At 43.0% G+C, this 17236-nt stretch overlaps 1 protein-coding gene across 3 annotated transcripts in view; it reads left to right on the top strand.

Annotated features, from left to right (window-relative positions):
- Window positions 1-17236, top strand: part of ETF1 (eukaryotic translation termination factor 1) — a 38087-nt gene that overhangs the window by 16693 nt on the left and 4158 nt on the right. For all 3 annotated transcript variants that reach the window (XM_005557913.4, XM_065546803.1, XM_045394297.2), the window contains exons 3-9: window positions 8505-8680; window positions 9659-9798; window positions 13631-13769; window positions 14397-14587; window positions 15735-15864; window positions 16109-16264; window positions 16669-16733. In XM_005557913.4, coding sequence (XP_005557970.1) covers window positions 8505-8680; window positions 9659-9798; window positions 13631-13769; window positions 14397-14587; window positions 15735-15864; window positions 16109-16264; window positions 16669-16733 — 997 coding nt within the window. The remainder of the gene's footprint in view (window positions 1-8504; window positions 8681-9658; window positions 9799-13630; window positions 13770-14396; window positions 14588-15734; window positions 15865-16108; window positions 16265-16668; window positions 16734-17236) is intronic.

The following is a 17236-nucleotide window of genomic DNA, read 5'->3' as shown; positions in this document are numbered from 1 at the left end:
CACAAAAGTTTATGAACCAGCCTTCAAGGTAGACACCCAAACACAATTCTGATTTTTGGAGATATAACTTTGACTGCCAATCTGAGAGTAACTTTTTGATAGTGGGAGGACTGGACAGCCAGCTCATCTACTTACAAAGAAAACTTTTTTCTGGGCCGGGTGCGGTGGCTCACACCTGCAATCCTAGCACTTTGGGAGGCCAAGGCAGGTGGATCACAAGCTCAGGAGTTCCAGACCAGCCTGACCAACATGGTGAGTACTTTGGGAGGCTGAGGTAGGCAGATCACAAGGTCAGGAGATTCAGACCATCCTGGCTAATGGTGAAATCCTGTCTCTACTAAAAATACAAAAAAATTAGCTGGTTGTGGTGGCATACGCCTTAGTCTCAGCTCCTCAGGAGGCTGAGGCAGGAGAATCGCTTGAACCCTGGAGGCAGAGCTTGCAGTGACTGAGATCACGCCACTGCACTCCAGCCTGGGCAACTAAGCGAAACTCCATCTCAAAATAAAAAAAAAAAAAAAAGATTAGCTGGGCGTGATGGTGCACGCCTGTAATCCCAGCTACTGCAGAGGCTGAGGCAGGAGAATTGCTTAAACCTGGGAGGCGGAGGTTACAGTGAGGCCAAGATCGTGCCACTGCACTCCAGCCTGGGCAACAGAGCAAGACTCCATCTTGGGGGGCAGGGAGCGGGGGGAAGAAAATCATTTTCTGCCTGGAAAACCTGTGGAATTAACCACTAGGAGAAAACTTCCAGGGCAAGAGCTCCTGTTAATGAGATCCCTTCCCAATGCAAATACCGAAGACACCATAGTACACGTTTATGAAATTTTGCTTTATAAAAATAAGCTTTCTAGGACCCAGTTTGAGACATTTTCGTATTTTAAACACCTGTAGTTAAAAGTTAATATAGGGGGTTTATTTTGTTCACAGTGCTGCTTCTCTTCTTACTAGTCACTGAACACATAAGCCCATTTAATTTGACTTTGTAACCAGCTTTCTTCTTGCCAGCTTCCAGTGGACTCTGTATAGGTGAGATTCTGTTAAAGCTGGCATATTGGGCTACTGTGAGATTATGCACGCTCAGTAATTAGGGGAAAGTTTAGATGGTTCTGGCAGTCTTAACTACAATATTAAACCTGTTATATATTTGGTTTTGTTTTGTTTTTTGAGACGGAGTCTCGCTCTGTCACCCAGACTGGAGTGCAGTGACTGGATCTCAGCTCACTGCAAGCTCCGCCTTCTGGGTTTATGCCATTCTCCTGCCTCAGCCTCCCGAGTAGCTGGGACTACAGGCGCCCGCCACCTCGCCCGGCTAGTTTTTTGTATTTTTCAGTAGAGACGGGGTTTCACCGTGTTAGCCAGGATGGTCTCGATCTCCTGACCTCGTGATCTGCCTGTCTCGGCCTCCCAAAGTGCTGGGATTACAGGCTTGAGCCACCACGCCCAGCCTGTTACATACTTTTAAGAGTATAGATCCGCCGGGCACAGTGGCTCACACCTGTAATCCTAGCACATTGGGAGGCCGAGGCGGGCGGATCACGAGGTCAGGAGTTCAAGACCATCCTGGCTAACACGGTGAAACCTCGTCTCTACTAAAAATACAAAAAATTAGCGGGGCGTGGTGGCGGGCACCTGTAGTCCCAGCTGCTGGGGAGGCTGAGGCGGGAGAATGGCGAGAACCCGGGAGGCGGAGTTTGCAGTGAGCTGAGATCGTGCCACTGCACTCTAACCTGGGTGAGAGAGTGAGACACTGTCTCAAAAAAAAAAGAGTATAGATCCAATAATCTATAAGGATCTCAGGAAGTAACTTTCTTATTGACTCATGAAATATCAGGTAGAAACAGTTTATAAAGCGATACCACATTTCTTTTTTTTTTTTTTGAAACGGAGTCTCGCTCTGTTGCCCAGACTGAAGTGCAGTGGCACGAGCTCTGCTCACTGCAACCTCTGTCTCCCAAGTTCAAGTGATTCTCCTGCCTCAGCCTTCCAAGTAGCTGGGATTACAGGCGTGTGCCACCACACTTAGCTAATTTTTGTATTTTTAGTAGAGATGGGGGTTCATCATGTTGGCCAGGCTGGTCTCAAACTCCTGACCTCAGGTGATCCACCCCCCTCGGCCTCCCAAAGTGCTGGGATTACAGGTGTGAGCTACCATGCCTGGCCAGGTGATACCACATTTTTTAGTGTGCTTTGGTTCATATCAGATCAGCCTTTGCCTTCAAGATGTGAGCAAGCTCAATTTATACTGATAGCTATTGTACTAAAGCCAGCTTTTAGATCAGGTCAGGGCAAATTTGAGACTTCTAATTTCCTATATGTTGTAGTTTTCATTCTGTTTATACTTCTGCTTGTTCTCCTTATAAAATTACTAATAGGCCAGGCGCGGTGGCTCATGCCTATAATCCCAGCACTTTGGAAGACCGAGGCAGGCGAATCATGAGGTCAGGAGTTCAAGACCAGCCTGGCCAACATAGTGAAATCCCCCGTCTCTACTAAAAATACAAAAATTAGCCAGACGTGGTGGCGCACACCTGAAGTCCCAGCTACTTGGGAGGCTGAGGCAGGAGAATTGCTTGCACTCCAGCCCAGGCGACAGTGTGAGACTTCATCTCAGAAATATATATATATATATAAATAGTAAGCTGCTTTTCTTAACATGATAAAATTAGAATTTATTGATAATTTAGTAAAAACACAAATTAATACTCCTCGAGAAAACATGCTTTGACTTTTATAGAGGAAACTGTCAGGTTGAGACCAAGAGACCTTAAAATAAATATCCTAGGTCCTATATTTCTAGTCATGATGAATGTATTTTGTATACCATCTTTATATAATAAAATTAACTTTCACAAATTTAAAAAAAAAAAAAGAAAGAAAGAAATATCCTGGCTGTGCACAGTGGCTCACGCCTGTAATCTCAGCACTTTGGGAGGCCGAGGCGGGCAGATCACAAGGTCAGGAGATCAAGACCATCCTGGCCAACATGGTGAAACCCCATCTCTACTAAAAATACAAAAATTAGCCGGGTGTGGCGGCATGTGCCTGTAGTCCCAGCTACTGGGGAGGCTGAGGCAGAATTGCTTGAACCCAGGAGGCGGAGGTTGCAGTGAACGGAGATCATGTCACTGCACTCCAGCCTGGCGACAGAGCGAGACTCTGTCTCAGAGAAAAGAAAGAAATATCCTATTATGTACTGTCTGTATCATTTCCGTGTGTGTATATATATATATATACACACACACTTTTTTTTTTTAAGAGACACAGTTTCACTCTGGTTTCCAGGCTGAAGTGCAGTGGTGTGATCACAACTCACTGCAGCCTCAACCTCTAGGGCTTAGGTAATTCTCCCACCTCAGTCTCCCAAGTAGCTGAGATTACAGGCACATGCCACCATACTGGCCTAATTTTTGTAGAGACAGGTTTCATTATATTTTTTTGGTTTTTGATTTGTTTTGTGACAGTCTCGCTCTGTCCCCCATTCTGGAGTGCAGTGGCACGATTTGGGCTCACTGCAACCTCCATCTCCCAGGTTCAAGCGATTTTCGTGCCTCAGACTCCCAAGTAGCTGGAATTACAGGCGTGTGCCACCACTCCCAACTTTTTTATTTTTTTTTATTTTTATTTTTTTTTTAGACAGAGTCTCGCTCTGTCACCCAAGCTGGAGTGCAGTGGCACAATCTCAGCTCACTGCACTGCAGCCTCTGCCTCCCAGGTTCAAGCAGTTCTCGTGCCTCAGCCTCCAGAGTAGCTGGGATTACAGGCATGAGCCACCATGCCTAACACGCCGAGCAACTTTTTGTATTTTTAGTAAAGATGAGGTTTCACCATAGTGGCTAGGCTGGTCTTGAACTCCTGGCCTCAAGTGATCTGCCTGCCTCAGCCTCCCAGACTGCTGGGATTGAAGGTGTGAGCCACCATGCCCAGCCGGTGTCTCACTACATTGCACAGGCTGGTCTCAAAACTCCTAGGCACAAGCAGTTCTCCTGCCTCAAGCCTCCCAGAGTGCTGGGATTACCAGTGTGAGCCACCTCGCCCAACCTTTTCCCCTTTAAAGTGCATTATTTCACTGTTTTCCCAGAGCTATGCAACCACTAATTTAAAAATATTTTCCTTAAAAAAAGAAAAAGTGTTTCCATCAACCTAAAAATCCCTATATCCTTTAACAATCACTCTGCATTCCTCCCTGCCTTCAGCCCCTGGCAACCACTAATCTACCTTTGTCTCTCTGAAATGCCTGTTGTGAACATTTTGTGTAAATGGAACTATACAATATGTGGTGGTTTTTTTATTTTGAGACAGAGTCTCACTCTGTTCCCAGGCTGGAGTGCAATGGCGCGATCTCGGCTCACTGCATTCCCCCACCTCCTGGGTTCAAGCGATTCTCCTGCCTCAGCCTCCCGGGTAGCTGGGACTACAGGCGCCCACCATCACGCCCTGCTAATTTTTTTTTTTTTTTCTTGAGGCGGAGTTTAGCTCTGTCATCCAGGCTGGAGTGCAGTGGCTCCATCTCAGCTCGCTGCAACCTCCGCCTCCGCCTCTTGGGTTCAAGCGATTCTCCTGCCTCACCCTCCTGAGTAGCTGAGATTACAGGCTCACGCCACCATGCCCAGCTAAGTTTTGTATTTTTAGTAGAGATGGGGTTTCACCATGTTGGTCAGGATGGTCTCGATCTCTTGACCTCGTGATCCACCCACCTTGGCCCCCCAAAGTGCTGGGATTACAGGCGTGAGCCACTGTGCCCTGTCTACAATATGTGTTCTTTTGTGACAGTTTTTACTTGATGTACTGTAAGTTAATGCAATATGTCATTTCTTTTATTGCTGAATAGTTTTTCATCATATGAATGTACCAGATTTTGATTATTCGGTTATCAGTAGGACATATGGGTTTTTTGTTGTTGTTTTTTTAATGTTATGAATAATGCCTCTGTGAACATTGAAGCACAAATTTTTGTGTGTTACGTATTTTGTCAATTCCCTTGGGTATATAACTAAGAGTAGAGTGGTTGGGTCATATGGTAACTCTGTGTTTAAACTCCTAAGGACTGCCAGACTGTTTTCTGGAAGTATTGTACCACTTAACATTCCCAATAGCATTGGATCAAGATTTCGATTACTTCACATGCTATGTCTTTGTAGAAATGTCTCCTCACACCCCTTGCCTATTTTTTATTTGGGTTTTTTGTTGATGAATTATGAGTTCTTTACATATTATTTATATTCTTTACATAAATCTTAAGAGATAATATGATTTGCATATATTTTCTCCCATTCTGTGGGTCTTTTTACTTTCCTAATGCTATCCTTTGAAGCCCAAAGGTTGGTTTTTGTTTTTGGGGGTTTTTTTTTGTTTTGTTTTTTGTTTTGTTTTGTTTTGAGAATGAAAGCAAGTATATTAGAGAAGGAAAAAAAAAAGAATGGCTACTCTATAGTATTTTTATTTTGAAGTCCATTTGATGTAGACCATCTAAAATTTTAAATAGTCATTTATCCATGTTGTGTCTAAACTAAGAAAAATCAGGATGAGAAAAACGAAACTCACAGGAATCCTTTTTGAAAAGGAATCATCTGGAATGAACTCCCCAGACGATTTTCATCTGCAGCAAATTGAGAACTACTGTTTTGGGGAAGTGTGTGCTCTAAAAAACTTTAACTTATAGCCTAGGCACTCTGGCTCACGCCTGTAATCCCAGCACTTTGAGAGGCTGAAGTGGGTGGATCACCTAAGGCCAGGAGTTCGAAACCAGCCTGGCCAACATGGTGAAACCCAGTCTCTACTAAAGATACAAAGAAAATTAACTGGGCCTGGTGGCACATGGCTGTAATCTCAGCTACTCGGGAGGCTGAGAGGCAGGAGAATCGCTTGAACCTGGGAGGCTGAGGTTGCAGTGAAATGAGATGGTGCCTCTGCACTCCAGCCTGGGCAACAAGAACGAGACTCTGTCTCAAAAAAAAAAAAAAAAAAAAAAATTATAAGTGGACTAAGTGGATTTTTTATCACTGTAAAAAATACATAACATGAAGTTTACCATCTTAACCATTTACAAGTATATAGTTCAGCAGTCTTAAGTACATTCACACTGTTGTACAGCCAGTCTCTAGGACTTTTCATCTTGTAAAACTAAAAAAGCTATTAAACAACTGCCTATTTCCACCTTACTCCAGTTGTTGGCAACTGCAGTTCTACTCTCTGTCTCTGTGAACTTTAATACTCCAGGTTACCTCATGTAAGTGGAATCATACAGTATTTGTCCTTTTCTGTCTGGCTTATTTTTCTTAGCATAGTGTGTTCAAGGTTCATCCATTTTGTGTATGTCAGAATTTTCTTCCTTTAAGACTGAATGATATTTCACTGTGCACACACACCACTTTTTTTTGTTTGTTCATCCACCAATGGGTGTTTGGGTTGCTTCCACCTCTTGGCTATTGTGAAAAATGCTGCTGTGAAAATTGGTGTGCAAGTACCTGCTCTCACTCTTGGGTGTATAATTGGAAGTGGAATGGCTAGATCATATGGTAATTAGTTGTTTTGTTTTTGGTTTTGTTTGGGTTTTTTTGTTTTGTGTTTTTTTTGTTTGTTTTTGAGACGGAATCTCACTCTGTCGCCCAGGCTGGAGTGCAGTGGCACTGTCTCGGCTCACTGCAAGCTCTGCCTCCTGGGTTCACGCCATTCTCCTGCCTCAGCCTCCCGAGTAGCTGGGACTACAGGCGCCCGCCACCACACCCGCCAAATTTTTTTTTTTTGTATTTTTAGTAGAGATGGGGTTTCACCGTGTTAGCCAGGACGGTCTCGATCTCCTGACCTCATGATCCACCTGCCTCAGCCTCCCAAAGTGCTGGGATTACAGGTGTGAGCCACTGCGCCCCACCTTTTTTTTTTTTTTTTGAGGAGCTGCCACACTTATTCCACATGGCTGTACCATTTTATATTCCCACTGGCAGTCCACAAGGGTTCCAGTTTCTCCACATCCTCACCAACACTTTGTTTCCCTCCCTCCCTCCCTTCCTTTCTCCCTTCCTTCCTTCCTTCCTTCATTCCTTTTTTGAGGCAGTCTTATACTGTTGCCCAGGCTGGAGTGCAGTGACAAATCATAGCTCACTGCAGTTTCTAACTCCCGGGCTTGAGTGATCCTCCTGCCTCAGCCTCCTCAATAGCTAGGGCTACAGGCCTGCATCACGTGACGTCCAGCTAATTATTTTTTGTACAGATGGGGGCCTCATTATGTTGCCCAGGCTGTTCTCAAACTCCTGGACTCAAGTGATCCTCCTATCTCAACCTCCCAAAGTGCTGGGATTACAGGTGTGAGCCACTATGTTTGCTTTGCATAGAATTAGGAATTTTTCAATGAGGTATTTCTTGACTGGTAGTGATAAGTGTCTTTGGAAGTTGTAGATGAAAAAGATATGTTACTGGCATTGGTGTTGAAATTTAAAGGGGGCTTAAAAATGAGTTGGTAACTGCTCAGAAGGGACCTCCCATGTGGCAGGGCCTTGATGGTATCTTCCATAGGGTCAGACTTTGGTCCTGTTTTTTAGTTTTAAAAACTTGAATTTGGTAGGGCACCCAGAATTTATCAGGCTGTCAGTGGTACCTCCTTTTGATCAAACTCAAATGCAATTAATATGTTGCCATTTAAAGAGAATGAGTTTGTGAGAGAGATTTTTTTTTTCTCTCTCTCCCTCTCTCTCTCGAGACCGAGTCATCTCTGTCGCCCAGACTGGAGTGCAGTGGCACAATCTCAGCTCACTGCAACCTCTACCTCCCAGGTTCAAGTGATTCTTGTGCCTCAGCCTCCTGAATAGCTGGGATTACAGGTGCCTGCCACCATGCCCAGCTGATTTTTGTATTTTTGTTGTTGTTGTTTTAATAGAGACAAGGATTCACCATGTTGGCCAGGCTGGCCTCGAACTCCTGACCTTGTGATCCACCCGCCTCGGCCTCCCAAAGTGCTGGGATTACAAGCATGAGCCACCGTGCCCAGCCGAGAGAGAGATTTCATAACTGGGACATTTCTGTGATTTCCAGAGTTCTCCTTTTCCATCATTAGTGTGCTAAATTCGTGATTACAAATATGCCTCGACTTTGGAAAGACTCATTGCATCATCCTGTCATGGCATCTCCCACTCAACCACCATATTTGAAGGCTCTCCCATAGACAGATTCACTACCAAATGCCAGCCTGTTGACACTCTTTATGTATCATAGATAGCTTCTTTCTTTACCCTTCGGAAATGAGGTGTTTCTCAAGTATCTCTCCAAGTGCATTCTTTACATAACTTATCTCAGTATTCAATCAAATTGAGCACTAGATTCTGAACACTGTTCCTAACTCTGTGTGTACATTCATAAACAAGACTATGATAGTCCCTACATTACCCCTTTGAGAGTGACTTGTTTCCATAACTTTGGGGGCATCTCCCTCAGCTTGCTTTTACCAGAGAGAAACATGAGTTTACTTACGTAATATTTAAACCCCTAATGAGTTATTCTTTCTTCCACAGCAATGGCACCAGCATGATATCATTGATCATTCCTCCCAAAGACCAGATTTCACGAGTGGCAAAAATGTTAGCAGATGAGTTTGGAACTGCATCTAACATTAAGTCACGAGTAAACCGCCTTTCAGTCCTGGGAGCCATTACATCTGTACAACAAAGACTCAAACTTTATAACAAAGGTAATCTGGAGTTTGCTCCTTTTCCTTCTCTATGCATCTTGGTTATGTTTTATACTGTGATCCGGCTATGGTGCTTTGTTCACTGATGTTTCCTTCAGTCAGCCGTCATCAATGTCTCTTTGCCCTTGGTGGTTAGCTTTTTTGTTTTGTTTTGTTTTTTGTTTATTGAAAGTTAAGTAGGCCAGGCGCAGTGACTCACGCTTGTAATCCCAGCACTTTGGGAAGCTGAGGCAGGTGGATCACTTGAGGTTAGGAATTCGAGACCAGCCTGGGCAACATGGTGAAACCCTGTCTCTACAAAAAATACAAAAGTTAGCCAGGGCTAGTGGCAAACACCTGTAGTCCCATCTCCTCTGGAGGTTGAGGCGGGAGAATCGATTGGACCCGGGAGGTGGGTTGCAGTGAGCCACGATCTTGCTGCTGCACACTCACCTGAGTGACAGAGTGAGACATCATCTCAATTTTTTTTTTTTTTTTTTTTCCGGGATGAGACACAGTCTCTGTCACCCAGAGGCTGAAGTGCAGTAATCCGATCTCAGCTCACCGCAAGCCTGCCAGGTTTAAGCAATTTTTCCACCTCAGCCTCTTGAGTAGCTGGGATTACAGGTGCCCGCTGCCATGCCTGGCTAATTTTTGTATTTTTAGTAGAGACGGGGTTTCACCATGTTGGCCAGGTTGGTCTTGAATCCCTGACGTCGGGTGATCTGCCCACCTTGGCCTCCCAGAGTGCTGGGATTACAGGCGTGAGCCACCATGTCCAGCCTGTTTACTTTAAAGAATAAATCCTACTGAAACATCTCAGAGGAAGTTTTAAAATTAGGGAGAGAGTTCTGCCTGAGAGATATCAGGCTTTTTCTGCTTTATTTAAATTATGACTTAAAGGGTCAGGCAGGGAAAATAGGCTATGGAACATTTTCTATTGATTGAGGAAAAACTGGGTGTGGAATAAAGTAGACAAATTGTTTGTGTTCTTTGCAGTACCTCCAAATGGTCTGGTTGTATACTGTGGAACAATTGTAACAGAAGAAGGAAAGGAAAAGAAAGTCAACATTGACTTTGAACCTTTCAAACCAATTAATACGTCATTGTATTTGTGTGACAACAAATTCCATACAGAGGTAAGAAGTCAAGCCCAGAACATTTTCATCACTCCAGAATTCTTTCCCCATCCCCGTTAGCAGTCAGTGCCCCCTCCCTCCCACTTACCTCTCTCATTCTAAGCAACCACTATGTTTTCTTTCCGTAGATATGCTTGTGCTGGATTTCTTTTATTTATTTATTTATTTATTTATTTATTTATTTTTGAGAAGGAGTCTCGCTCTGTCGCCCAGGCTGGAGTGCAGTGGCACAATCTTGGCTCACTGCAAGCTCCGCCTCCCAGATTCAAGGGATTCTCCTGTTTGAGCCTCCTGAGTAGCTGGGATTGCAGGCACATGCCACCACACCCAGCTAATTTTTTTGTGTTTTTAGTAGAGACGAGGTTTAACCACATTGATCAGACTGGTCTCAGACTCCTGACCTCGTAATCCGCCCACGTCAGCCTCCCAAAGTACTAGGATTACAGTCATAAGCCACCCCGCCCAGCCTGGACATTTTATATAATAGAATCCTATAGTTTGTGGCCTTTTGTGACTGGCTTCTTTTACTTTATACTTTATACTTTATAGCATTCATCAGTACACTTCATTGCTTTTTATTACCAAGCAGTATTCCATTGTATACATATATGCCATATTTTATATTTTATGTATCTTTTCATCAGTTTTACATTTGGGTTGTTTGCACTGTTTGGCTGTTATGAATAATGCTGCTGTGAACATTCATGGACAAGTTTCTGTGTGACCATACATTTTCATGTTTCTTGGATTTGTGGAATTGTGTAGGTTATATAGTAATTATGTTTAACTCTGAAGAAGTTGCTAGACTGTTTTCCAAACAGTTGTACCATTTTACACAGCTATTTTCAAAAAGTAAGGCAATTTACATTTATTATGACACTAGTCGTTGAGCATGTTTTGAGACAGTCTCACACTGTCGCCCAGGCTGGAGTGCAGTGGCGCAATCTTGGCTCACTGCAACCTCCATCTCCATGGTTCAAGCAATTCTTGTGCCTCAAGCCTCCTGAATAGCTGGGATTACAGGTGTGCGCCACCATGCTTGGCTAATTTTTTGTATTTTTTTAGTGGAGACAGAGTTTTGCCATGTTGGCCAGGCTTGTCCCAAACTCCTGGCCTCAAGTGATCTGCTCGCTTCAGCCTCCCAAAGTGTGTGTGTGTGTGTGTGTGTGTATTTTTTTTTTTTTTAATTTTTGTGGGTACATAGTAGGTGTATGTGGGGTACATGAGATGTTTTGATACAGGCATGCGATGTGAGCTATCACACTATGGAAAATAGAGTACCCATTTCCTCGAGTGTGTGTCCATTGTGTTACAAGCAGTCCAGTTACACTCTTTGAGTTATTGCACTCAGTTTTCACATAACAAATTGTAAACTTTTTAGTAGCAAAACTGTAAGAACTCATTTTCTCCCTTTCCCCATGAAACTTTTGAGTGACAAAGCTGCCATAAGATGAACTTGAACGGTGGAAAGGAAACCTCATTAGAGTGACCTAAATCAGTCAACAGTAGAACAATCACGAATTCACAGCCGGCTCCTAGTTCAGTCTCTTGCCTTTCATCAACCTAGGAAAAACCTCTACAGTGGAATTAGAACTGACATTTGTCGACAGTTTACAATAGATGATTTTTGCTAACTTGATGGGAAGTCCATTTATAGTTGGATCTTGGTCGACTACATAGACAATCCAGACTGTTTTTCTCTTCACTACCACACTGTACTTACAGCAGATGGTTCTTCAGGGAGCCTCTTAGCCACTGAAACCACTTACCTGTATCTGGTTGGATGAAAGCAGATTTTGAATCTTGTTGATTTAAACAGTGCCAGGTACCCATGTTGTCTGGCTTTTGCTCACTTACTGAGTTAGCCTTATTGGCTTTTTTCCAAACCTTAACTCCTTTTCTAAGATACTGTTTAATCTTGCTAACTTTGTACATTTTAGCTTTAACTGAGAGGGTTATATCCCGTTTATCAGGGTAATTATATATTCTAATAAGGGATAAGCCTGTTCCCTGATAAGCAGATTTATTGAAAACTTCAATCTACCTAACAGGTCATTTTGATAAGGCTGTATTATTAATGTGCAATATTCATATTCAAGGCCTATTTTTTTCTCTTTTTTTTTCTGAGATTGATTTTTGCTCTGTTGCCCAGGCTGGAGTACAGTGGCACGATCTCGGCTCCTTGCACCTTCCACCTCCTGAATTCAAGTGATTCTCCTGCCTCAGCCTCCAGACTAGCTGGGATTACAAGTGTGCACCACCACGCCCAGCTAATTTTTGTATTTTTAGTAGACAAGATTTCACTATGTTGGCTAGGCTGGTCTGAAACTCCTGACCTCAAGTGATCCACCCACCTTGGCCTCTCAGAGTGCCATTGCAGGGATGAGCCGCCACTCCCAGCCACAATATTCATATCTTAATGCTAACTATCTAGCATGGTTTTGTTAAAGATGGATTTTTAGTTGATCCATCTGCTTTCTAGTCAGTTATTGAAGGGGCTGTTTTCCTAAAATGGAATGGTAAGGCCAGGTTTTGTGGCTCACACCCATGTAATCCCAGCACTTTGGGAGGCCAAACAGGAGGATCAGTTTATAAAAATAAAACGGAATGGGTAACAGTTTCTTACTTCCAAAGAGATTGTCCTCTGGCAGTTAGAGATCTACTAAGTGTGTAGTATTCCAATTCCATTGTGAGAACTCTTATCTATGTATGTCCCAGGACTGTTTCAATATTTTCTCTTTGGGAAGGCATAAATAATGGGGATATAAAGTTAACATATAAGGAAGGTTTTCCTCATAAAACTCTGAATCACTAGCTGTACTACCTTTAAAGGCATGCTGGCTCATGCCTGTAACGCCAGCACTTTGGGAGGCTAAGACAGAAGGATCATTTGAGTCCAAGACTTCGAGGCTGCAGTGAGCTATCATGGCCACTGCACTCCACCCTGGCCACCAAAGTGAGACCGTCTCAAAAAAAAGAAAAAAAGGAACAAGTTAAAGTTTTTTTGTATTTTGAGACAGGGTCTCTGGATCTATCACCCAGGCTGGAGTACAGTGGCACAGTCTTGGCTCACTGTCAACCTACACCTCCCTGACTGAAGCCATTCCAAGTAGCTGGTAGGCACGTGTCACCACGGCCACCTAATTTTTGTATTTTTTTTTTGTAGAGACAGTGTTTTGCTGTGTTGCCCAGGCAAGTCTCAAACTCCTGAGCTCAGCCTCCCAAAGTGCTGGGATTACATGTGTGAGCCACCACACCCAGCTCAGAACTCTATATTACAAAACTGAAACTATATCCGTTGAGCAGTAATTCCTTGTTCCCCCTTTTTTCCAGCCCCTGGCAACCACCATTTGACTTTTTGTCTCTGATTTTGATTACGCCGAGTACCTCATATAAGTGGAATCATACAGTATTTGTCCTTTTTTTGACAGGGTTATTTCACTTAGCATGTATTCAAGTTTCATCCCTATTGTAGCATGTTTCAAATTTTTCTTTCTTTTTGAGATTGAGTAGTATTAACTGCTGTGTGTAATATTGCTATAAACATGGGCATACAGATATCTTTGTGCTTTTATATTTACATGCCCATGTCAAATATGTTGAAAAGCTTCACATAGATACCATCCGTTATTTCCTTATTGGGTTCAGATTTGTCCATAAGAGTTACATGATTATAACTGAAGTCTATAAATTATTCCATAGAATGGTTTTTCCACAGTGCTAATAACATGGTGAGTGGAGTGAAAGGGCTTGTATATGTCCTTTCTCAGAGTTTTTTTGACCTTAGCAAAGCTTTGGGATTCACCATGTGGTACTTGTGTTTGCTTTTCAGGCTCTTACAGCACTACTTTCAGATGATAGCAAGTTTGGATTCATTGTAATAGATGGTAGTGGTGCACTTTTTGGCACACTCCAAGGAAACACAAGAGAAGTCCTGCACAAATTCACTGTGGATCTCCCAAAGAAACACGGTAATACAGGAGGAGAACATGAACCCACTTACTTTGTGTCTAGCAATAAGAAAACAGTATGATGGGCCGGGTGCGGTGGCTCATGTCTGTAATCCCAGCACTTTGGGAGGCCGAGCCGGGTGGATCACGAAGTCAGAAGTTCGAGACCAGCCCAGCCAAGATGGTGAAACCCTGTCTCTACTAAAAATACAAAAATATGATGGGTGCTTATAATTCAAGCTACTTGGGAGGCTGAGGCAGGAGGATTGCTTGAACCCGGGAGATGGAGGTTGCATTGAGCTGTGATTGTGCCACTGCACTCCAGCCTGGGCGACAGAGCAAGACTGTGTCTCAAAAAAGAAAAAAAGAGAAAACAGTATGATGTGAGGGGAGTGAATCCAGATGATAGGGAGAGAAGCCTCCCGGAATGACGGGTGCCTCACTGGTGCTTATGGCTCTTCTCTTGACATAGAATTAGTAGTCGCTCTCTGAAAACAAGTAGCAGTTTATGCTAAACGTTTAGTTAAGGGAATGGTGATTTTTCTTTGTCCTTTTCTTGGATGATGACATGATTATTTTATTTTTAATTTGAAGACATCTTGTAGTTCTTAATAATTGCCTTTTTCTCTTGCTACTTTTGTGTCAAAGGTAGAGGAGGTCAATCAGCCTTGCGTTTTGCCCGTTTAAGAATGGAAAAGCGACATAACTATGTTCGGAAAGTAGCAGAGACTGCTGTGCAGCTGTTTATTTCTGGGGACAAAGTGAATGTGGCTGGTCTAGTTTTAGCTGGATCTGCTGACTTTAAAACTGAACTAAGTCAATCTGATATGTTTGATCAGGTAAGTAAGAAGTACATGCTCTATTATGTAAGTCCCTAGGTAGGAGTAGGTGAGTCCTCTGTGTGAGCACTGGAACAGACACATCTTTTTAAAATTGCCTGGGTTAAAAACCTACCTCTGAGTTAAACGGCAGGTTTACAGATGTTTATTAGGAAACATTCCCCTGTGCTTTTCTGAGCCCCTTCTCTTCCGAAATCAACCAGTTTTAGGTGGGCTTCTTATGGATCCTTTGGAGGTCCCTGGTTTAGTTGGGTTGTCAGAATTGGCTGTAGAATGGAGTTTGATTTCAAATAAACTAAAACCTGTTCCTTATTTTCTTTTTCTGATTTATTCTTGGAGATACATAGCAGCAAAGCTCTCAGCAATATGACAGCTGATTCTGCCTAAAGCATTTAAAGCCCATTTTATAACATGGGCTCAGCCATAATACATTTCCAAGGTCTTCTGGAGGAAGTAACCTTACGGTAGAAGGTCCACCAAGGAAATTGCCTTAACACCTTTTTTCTCTTTTTTTTTTTTTTTTTTTTTTTTTTTGAGACTGGGTCTCGCTGTCTTGCCTAGGCTGAAGTGCAGTGGTGCAATCATGGCTCACTGCAGCCTCGATCTCCCGGGTTCAAGTGATCCTCCCAGCTCAGCCTCCCAAGTAGCTGGGACTACAGGGATGTGTCACCATGCGCAGCTAATTTTTGTACTTTTTGGTAGAGGCGAGGTTTCACCACGTTGCCTAGGCTGGTCTCAGTATTCCTGGACTCAAACTGTCTGCCTGTCCTAGCTTCCCAAAGTGCTGGGATTATAGATGTGAGCCACCCTACCCAGCCCGTCTTAACTTCCGTTACCTTATTTTGCAGGAGCCAGTGGTTCCCCCTTTCCTCCACAATAACTTATTTTTGTTTGAACTTAATGAGTTGTCCTATAGTAGGTCTAATAAAATGTGTGATGTAATTGGCTGGGAAAGTTTACCCTGGCAGTGCTGTTCACTGTAAGAGCAGCTTTTGATTAAACTGGGCTCCTTCCCCATATTTAGACTTCAGGGATCATAATGCTGAGCTTTGCATGCCATTGAGAGTTAGTGGGTTTGGGTAAAGGTGTTTTAATAATATTTTAAATAAGTACCAATAAATACTAATAATTTTTTTTTGTGTGTCAGAGGTTACAATCAAAAGTTTTAAAATTAGTTGATATATCCTATGGTGGTGAAAATGGATTCAACCAAGCTATTGAGTTATCTACTGAAGTCCTCTCCAACGTGAAATTCATTCAAGAGAAGAAATTAATAGGTATCGGTGAAATGCAACTGCATATTCTGTGAAATGTTTTCGTGTGTGTGTGTACGTATATACGTGTTTGTATGTATGAGACAAGGTACCAAAAATGTAAAAAGAGTATATTTAGTATTTTTATTAACTCTTTTGCCTCAGTGAAAGCATTATTTTTTATCTTCTGTAGTCACTAGGTTGAATAGGTATGTTTGTATCTACTAGGGAAACTTATTATGTCCTGTTGACTGATCCCTAATCACAGGACGATACTTCGATGAAATCAGCCAGGACACGGGCAAGTACTGTTTTGGTGTTGAAGATACACTAAAGGCTTTGGAAATGGGAGCTGTAGAAATTCTAATAGTCTATGAAAATCTGGATATAATGAGATATGTTCTTCATTGCCAAGGCACAGAAGGTATGAGAATTAGAAAATAAGGTTGCTATTTGTTACTGAGCCAGGAAGCCTGGGGTGGAGATTGGGAGGGATGGCTGATTTCAGGAGCGGTCAGAAGGTAGATCTAGCCCTTGTTCCCTGCTCCTTCAGTCTGTAGTACATTCCTGCATAGATTTTTCTGCTTGAACTGTTTAACGTCTGCTTAAGATTGTTAAATCTGCTGAGGACCAGGACTGTATCTTGAGCATCTCTGATGTTCCTTATGGTTGAAGCACTGTACCTAGTAGACACTCAGTGTATGCTAACATGCTTATGGAAAAAAGGTTGAGAGATTGAGTCCCTGAGCCCTTTTCTCATCTTACACAGCTTGCACAGATTAGTATATGAGAGCCAGGTTAACACATTTTTTTCTCCTAATACTACAGAGGAGAAAATTCTCTATCTAACTCCAGAGCAAGAAAAGGATAAATCTCATTTCACAGACAAAGAGGTATGTGATTATTTTCTTGGTTTGATGATACATGCAAGCATAAATCCATGTGCTAGAGCACTGGCGGTGTAGAGGGTGAGCTTTGGGAAACCAAACCTCATACTAATTGGGGGGGCTGTGGGAGGTGGTCATCTCCTATCTGCCACATACAAATCTGACTTCAGGGAAGGAGGCCAAATCATATTTACTGCAGCTTTTTTTTTTTTTCCCCCCTGGAGACAGGGTCTTGCTCTGTTGCCCAAGCTAGAGTACAGTGGCATGATCTCGGCTCACTGCAACTTCTACCTCCTGGACTCAAATGATCCTCTTGCCTCAGCCTCTCTAGTAGCTGGGACTACAGGCACACCACCACCATACCCAACTAATTTTCAAATTTTTTGTAGAGGGGGGTTTTCACCATGTTGCCCTGGGCTGGTCTCGAACTCCTGAGCTCAAGCAGTCCGCTTACCTCGGCCTCCCAAGTGGTGGGATTACAGGTGTGAGCCACCGTACCCGGTCTTTTT

This window comes from Macaca fascicularis, chromosome 6, assembly GCF_037993035.2.
Source record: "Macaca fascicularis isolate 582-1 chromosome 6, T2T-MFA8v1.1".
Classification (NCBI taxonomy): Eukaryota; Metazoa; Chordata; class Mammalia; order Primates; family Cercopithecidae; genus Macaca; species Macaca fascicularis.
The sequence above is the reverse complement of the archived record's forward strand: the minus strand, read 5'-3'. Positions and strand labels throughout refer to the sequence as shown.